The sequence below is a fragment of the Homalodisca vitripennis genome, chromosome 2 (genome assembly GCF_021130785.1).
Source record: "Homalodisca vitripennis isolate AUS2020 chromosome 2, UT_GWSS_2.1, whole genome shotgun sequence".
Lineage (NCBI taxonomy): Eukaryota > Metazoa > Arthropoda > Insecta > Hemiptera > Cicadellidae > Homalodisca > Homalodisca vitripennis.
Window position 1 is genome coordinate 79,700,624 of NC_060208.1, and position 7,662 is coordinate 79,708,285.

At 32.3% G+C, this 7,662-nt stretch overlaps 1 protein-coding gene across 1 annotated transcript; it reads left to right on the top strand.

Moving 5' to 3' along the window:
• The first annotated feature begins 1,581 nt into the window (after positions 1–1,581).
• Positions 1,582–7,290, top strand: LOC124354232. Its single transcript, XM_046804538.1, has 3 exons — positions 1,582–1,846; positions 5,008–5,924; positions 6,623–7,290. The coding sequence occupies exons 2-3, from the start codon at positions 5,106–5,108 to the stop codon at positions 7,058–7,060; spliced, it is 1,257 nt and encodes a 418-aa protein (XP_046660494.1). The 5' UTR covers positions 1,582–1,846; positions 5,008–5,105; the 3' UTR covers positions 7,061–7,290.
• Positions 7,291–7,662: the final 372 nt, after the last annotated feature.

The following is a 7,662-nucleotide window of genomic DNA, read 5'->3' on the forward strand; positions in this document are numbered from 1 at the left end:
GTTCGCTTCTATTTTCTTAAGCCGCGTTCATGAAAATCTATTGGAAATATTAATCGTATTAAATTCTTTTTCTTCTATTTTCTTCGTTCCAACAAATATTAAACGTAAGTTATATTTTTTGTTGTTTTCTTTGATCTTTTTATCATCCAATATATTCAAAAATATATCTGGGAAATGTACTTTGAAATCTTCTAGTTCAGCAATGATTGTTAATCCAAATTTATCTTTAATTCTTTCCAAATTTAAAATGTTATATTTCTTATTTTCTTCTAGTTCATTCAACTTCTTATATTCTTTAAACTTGAATTCGCCAACATCGTTCAACTTTTTCAAGAACTCCATTATTTACATAGAAGAACATTTAATTAAAAATTATCATATTTTATTTCAATTAATTTTTCTTAATTTGAGTTATAGAATGTATTATATTTAATAGAAAAGCAAGTTTTATCATCTATAATGCGAGTTAGCTCACGAAGCAAACTCACGATCCAAACTCACTAAACGAGCTCACGAATCAAACTCACGAATCAAATTCACGAAGCAAGCTCACGAAGCAAGATCACGAATCATGCTCTCGAAGCAAGCTCACGAAGCAAGATCACGAAGCAAACTCACGAGGCAAGCTCACGAAGCAAACTCACGAGGCAAGCTCACGAAGCAAGCTTACGAAGCAAGATCACGAATCAAACTCACGAATCATGCTCTCGAAGCAAGCTCACGAAGCAAGCTTACGAATGAATGAACTATCTATTAAAAATAATGTCGAATATGTTTCTAATCAGTGTACAATCTGTTTACAAGCAATGTATAATCTATTGGAAATATTTTCAAATCTGCTTCGAATAAATGTAAAATATACTAGAAATGTAGTCAAATCTACTTAGAATCAATGTAAAATCTTTTGCCAATGTTCTCATATCTGCTTAACTGTACACTCACTCTGTACTCTAAAACCCGTCACTATTAATTGGTACTCTCACAATTTTTTAGAGTCGAACGTTATTTACCGTACAAATAATATACTAAGAGTGAAATATACTATAGGTAAAAGTATTTTTATAGTTAAATAAAAATTGAAAAATCTTATATTTAAATATATATATTTCCATTAAATTAAAATATATATATATATATATATATTATATTTATATATAATATTGAAGTATATAAATATATTAAATTAAAATATATAACAATTAAAATGAATGAAAATATGTTAAGTTTAAATATATATATATATATTTCAATTTTACTATTTTAACATTTTTATTTAATTATTAAAAAAACTATAAGCAGGGGAATTAAAAGTTCATATTTTATGAACATAAAAAATGTGCATTCACGCAAAAAACGTAGACTGCTACTGAGCAGTTTTTATCTCTACCAATAATTTGAAATTGGTATCGGTTTGCATAAAAATTGCTATCGAGTGAAGCGCGAGCGGTCGGCATCAGTGGCCTCTGCCCGGCGATATGACGCGCAACCGCTCGCTGTGTGAGCGCGGCGCGGCGCGGTGCACGGGGAGCTGTCTAGACAGCTTGGCGCGGCCGGCTCGTACCAGAGTGGAAAATTCCATATCAAACAGTGCAAAAGTCAAAAATTTAGTCAGATGCAGGTATTATTCACGTGATCCGTGTATTTAGAATCGTTATCTAAACTGATAGCATGTGCCATCTTACGTCAGTGCTCGTAGTATTTGTTGGGCGGGACCGGACGAGGAACGCCAGTCTATCCTTGCTGCGACTGCAGGCAACATTGACTAGTGAACTTATGTTCGTTAGTGTTTGTACAGTTGTTTGTCGTAGAGAAGTTTATTACTTCTCGAGCGTGGACTCAAGAAGAGGTAAGAGAATACACCGATACATACATTTTTTTAATACAAAACGGGACACATTAACTTAGATTGAATTTCTTATAGAGGCGCCAACAACTTTGGGTTTTGTGACATGGGATTCTGATTATCCATTGGATAAAGTAACCGTGATCTCTTAAAAAATTAAAATTAAAGTATTGTTTTAATTCATTGTTTTCCGACTAAAAATTATGTTTAAATAACAATTACTAATCGTACATTATTAGTAAATATACGTATGCGTAGCAGAAGTACTAGTTTTAAAGTTTGCAAAATTAAATAAAAATAATAATAATATTCGACTTCGAAAATATTGATATTCAAGTTCTTTGATATTGTATTCAAATTATTATCGTTATCTTTTAAAGCTTTGTTGACTTAAATTATTTTTTTTTACAAAGTAATAAAACCTTTAAAAGTCCATTAAGAACTTTGGGTCTGATTAAAATGTTCCCATTACTTTATTATACACTTAAAATACAATTAAGAAACGTGTTTACAATATTTACAAGCTCCAAGATATTTTAATACGGTAATTAAACGGGAAACTGGATATAATCACAGAAATATATAGAGATTTTTAAAGAATAGGATTTCCAATATTGGTGAAAGCATTGAACGCCAACCGATAGTATCAAATCCCTGGATTGGCAATGGTTAAAACTAAAAGGGAGAAATTTGTCCCCTTTTTAAAATTCGTATCTCATACCAGCTATCGTAAAACATGTTTATATAAATTAAAGCTTTGCAACGAGGTATTTAATAACTCACTATTCATGGATGACAGGGTGAAAGTGGAAAAGGGGTTAAAGTCTAAAACTCAAACTATCGGCATGTAAGTATTGTTTAAAAACCTTAATAAGGGTGTAATCAGTACTAATTAGTTTTTGATCTAATACAAAGTTTAAAATATTTATAATTACACAATGAGCTCTAACTATTATAGGCAGTTAATCCATAAAACAATAATAGAAAGCCAGCAATTAATATCAATCTACCCCAGTTTGTAGGCCGTTCCAAAAGAAATTGTTAGGGCCCTATAGGACTTAAAATCATGTAATTGTCTGTCTATCTATTTTCCAACGAAGAACTTTATTGATTTTGTGACCCAAAGGTCAAAGAGCATCAAAGTTGCCCAAAGACTTTCATGACGTTCTGTCGGGTTCTTCGATACTCGTTTATATCGGTTTATTTTCTCAAAACATCGTCACATCATCAAAGTTCGTAAAAATATTAGCGACTCAATTGAAATCTTGAGATATATTTGTGGATGGTCATGTTCAACCAGAAGATGTTACTCTGTAACATATTGGCTACATAGTTTCTGTAAAAATAGAAGATAACACCGGCCGCCTTAGCATTTTCAATGTTTCCTTCTTTGTACCGTAAGCAGTGGGAAACAAAAATTGTAGAAGAGCTGACGGACAAAGATGTACAAACTAACCCCCTATCCTTTCTTTTGATATGAGTTAACTTCTAAGTAAACAGATAAAATTAGCGGCAAAAACAAATATTATATAATATATGTTTCAAGTAATCTATTGATAGTTAGTTGATAAATATAAAAAATTGGATTAGATTTTTGACCTAAAGCAAAGAAAACGTATTTAAATTACTATAATTTGTTATTTAACGAAGTTTAATGATGAAAATGCATACTGATGGTTAGTTTGTAAATTTGAGACATACTGTTGCGTTTCCCCAGTTAGGCGACTGTGAAACTCATCGACGTATAAACTAACTGCTACTTTATACGTCGATGGTCACAATAAACACAACTATGATAAAAAAAACCCTAGATATGACGTCAGCTCATAGAGCAATGTCAGTGACCGACACTGTGTTTAGATCTGCATAGTGTTTGAGTATGATTGCAGTGTAAAGTTAGTAGTTATCTGTATATGAGATATTGTTTAATACAAACAATCGTGTTACAAATGGTGGTATTAAAATACTAAAAGTTTATATCTACAACAAGGGTATTGACACAATGATAACCTAAATTCGAACACACACTAACTTCTGCATAATATTTGTTTTTAATAACGGAAAGATTGTATGTTTTGTTTTGTTGCCCATCATACGGATTGTTTATTTCAATACTGTAAAACTTCACAGCCAAGACTGAGTAGCCTATATGAAATATTTCGTAATAATAGTCTTTCAAAAGTTAAAAAGACTATTCGTTTTATAATTAATGATTAACTACAAAGTGATTTCCTGCAATAACGCCTTCATCAATATCTCCACAAGTGTAGGTTGTGTGGGTAGACTGATTAAAATAATTGTTCTGAAATACTTTATTGATAATTAATTAGCAAATTTAATTACTGACACCAATTTAGTGAAACAAGGGTGATTGTGTTATCAACTAATAACCCAATCAACCAATTACTAAGTATCAGCAGTAATGCAACCAGTTATATTAGTGATATACAGGTCTGTAAGTCTAGAAACATAAAGTGCTATCGATTAAGAAAAAATTAATAGTTTTAAATGGCGAATCAAGTATCCTTTTAGCGTACGTTATTTAGTGCCCATCCATGAGAGTATTTTAAGGTTATGACAAAATTATAACACTGATTGTGAATAACCTGATGTCAGCATTAATCGCTTCCTCTGTGACATTTGCACTTCGTAACTGAAAAATAAACAAAAAAACTGTACTTTGCCGCTTAGATAAAACTAAAATAAAATTGGTAAACCTAGTAGGCACTGTGGTTTTGAATTAAATAAGTAATTTGTCATCAGCTCTTTCGTTATAGTTAATAAAAACAGGAACGTCCTCAAGGAACAATAAGTAGTTTAATAAGACAAAAGTAGTTTTTGAATTAGTGTCTAATCTGTTTATACTTCCAACACAGTTATTAAAAATGCTTAATAAATATGACGATGTGATAAAACTAGATACTTACTGGTACGTGGTTGCGTAAAAGCGAGAAATCATTAAACAATGGATTTTTATTTTATCACTCTCTGTTGTCTAGGCTATCTTCGTTAGAACTATCACTTACAGCGTTTTGGAGGATAATCAATAAATTACTACTATTTTAAGAAGGTTTCCATTTCCTATGATTATTTCAATTACACCTTAATCTTTTGCATTAAGTTCTACAAAAGACTTACACCTGTTTTGTATTTTTTTGTTGCAGATAAAACTTGTCCAAGACGTTTACGAGTGGCTTGAACTGCTTCTTGCATAGTGAGTTCTAAATATCAAGCCAACTATTGGAATACAACGGACTTGGAGATGGATTCAGGGGGAAGTTGTTATGTCCCAGCGGCAGCTCAGACATTCACTAGAACGCTTCCAGGGAATTCAAATTTCATCCAGCCTGGTCACTTTTTACAAATTGCACCGGTTACCACCCAGACATATAACAGAACCAATTATAACACCGGTTTTCAAAATGTAAGTTATGATGGCAACTCTGGTTTTACTTTTATTAACTCAAACACATGTCACCCTCATAAATTGTGCTCAAATAACAGAAGTCCTCAAAGTAAACAGTGCAATCATCCAAAAGAAAGCATAGAAAGTACTAAAAACTATTTTTCACTGAATGATAGTTCAGATAGTTCATTATTGGAAGTCAAAAAGGACTTTCATTGGGGTAAAAATATCCCAATGAATATCAAAGACCAGTGCGGTAGATTCAGCCACGAGAATGGCCTCACACAGTTGTCCCATATTGAGGACCTACTCAGCAACGAATCACCAATGTCCAGGAGAATCATTGAAATTCCCCATTTACATGACAAGGTTGCCCAAGATGATCGATCTAAAGATGATAATCCTTCATTAAGCATCCCAACCTCTTCGAAACGTGAGAATCTGACTGCTCCTCTGGGAACCCAAAACTTCGAAGACCAGTTATTACCAGACATCACGACTTTTTTTGACCTCGCAGAAGACATCGATGAAATAATAAGTCCATTACACCCGTATGTCAACCATGATACAGACAACTTTCGAAATGAACAACTTGAGTTCACACCCTTCTCAGCATTGCAGACAGAAATTCCAATCGATTTCCGAGAAGGATTCATCACGCCAAGCCACATAGCTGTAAGTATTTAAGTAATCAGAACTAAACAAACACTCGTTATGACCACTTTCTTAAACTAATACAGACCCTTAAATCTTTGCTGAATAATATGTGATGAAAGGCAAACATATAAAATCTAATCCTGCCATAAGAAATTGTTGCTGTCGATATGAATCATTAACAAAAACATTAATTATTAATCATTTACGTGGATTTTAATCATGATTACCACATTCAGCAACATTGGTTGTTATTATTCATAATATTTTCTCTTCACATTGCAATCTTCAAGCCACCATTGTCATCAACATATTGGTACTTTAGAAGGTTTAAATACTATGGTTACGTTTTAAGCACTTGCATAAACACTGTTGTTCCTGCCATAAACCTAATCACTATATTTCCCTCCATCACCATCAACCACAATGTCACCCCCTTTTCTAAGACCACAGCAACGCTGGAAATGTAACCCCAGCAATAAAGGGTGGAGTTACATCTCCAGCGTTGCTATTAGCTAGATTAGCTATTTTTCGTAGTCCTTATTAATTTTATTCTTTATTCATAAAAGCTTCTGTTGTTATTTCAATTCATTAAACTATAGTTCCATGTAAGTCATGTTTTATATTCTGCATTAAAGAGCGCTACTTAAGTTTCAATCTGTTAGTTAAGATTCAAAGTTTCCACATAACAGTCTCAATAATAAATTGCTCTGTTTCAGGAAACTCCACTTGGCAACCTTTCTCATGTAAAAGAGAGTGAGTTTGTTCACGATGGATTACAAAATATCCAGGATGGGACAATGAGAGGTGAAAATGTATTGCTACACTCCGAGTCCTCCAACGAGACTTCATCCAGCTGCTCCTTTTATCCTCCAGTCAATAGTAGGATCAAAAGGGAACCGAGGACGAATAACGATTATATTAACCTCGATATGGTAGCGAACAGCACGTCCTTGGATGATCAGGAGATAAGAAATAAGGTGAAGATCAAGAACAACCAGGCGAGCAAGAAATCCAGGGATAAACAGAAGGAAGAATTTAGGATACAGGTGGAAAAGTGCGAAAGACTCAGAAGAGAAAACGAAATTTTGAAGAGAACAGCAGAAAAGCTTGAAGAGGTCTGGGAGATGGTTGCACTGAAGAGACCCAAGTATTAATAGAATTAAGATTCCATGTGTGCATGTAATTTATTGTATGTATACTCGTATATTACAAGTATAATAATTACCATGAGTGCTGCAAAGTAATAATCAAGCCTAAATTGATTTTTACCAAAAGTTACAGATTTTCCAACTGATTAATACGCAGTGTTCTTTCATATTTATTTTGTATGTCAGAAACAGCATTGTAAAGCGCATTTTGTATTAAATATTTAAATATTTTTTTATTTGAATATATGCTTATTTGAACCCACTGCTACTTTCATTATAGAAAATACTCTGGATTGTTTTACAGCAGGATTAAATCTTTTTTGTTTCATTTGGAAAATGTATGTTTTATTAGGAATAAAATATTATACATACATATCAAACATACATGATGTACTTAATAAAGGTTTATATTTATCCATTTTTAATTTTATTATAAAATTCAAATAGATTCTTTAACCGAAATTCATTATTTTTGTAATTGTTATAATATTGCACTGTGGCTAATATTATAAGTCAAATACAACTTATTTAATCACGAATTTCATTCTGATAAATATTAAAGATTTGTTTAATTCTAGTACAGGAAAATTTAATGTTCTATAAGAATC

What these genes read in the sequence shown, in the direction of transcription:
- LOC124354232 (XM_046804538.1), top strand. Translation starts at nt 5,106, where the DNA reads ATGGATTCAGGGGGAAGTTGTTATGTCCCAGCGGCAGCTCAGACATTC. An exon ending in TCACGCCAAGCCACATAGCT is followed by an intron (nt 5,925 to 6,622) that starts GTAAGTATTTAA and finishes GCTCTGTTTCAG; the next exon opens with GAAACTCCACTTGGCAACCT.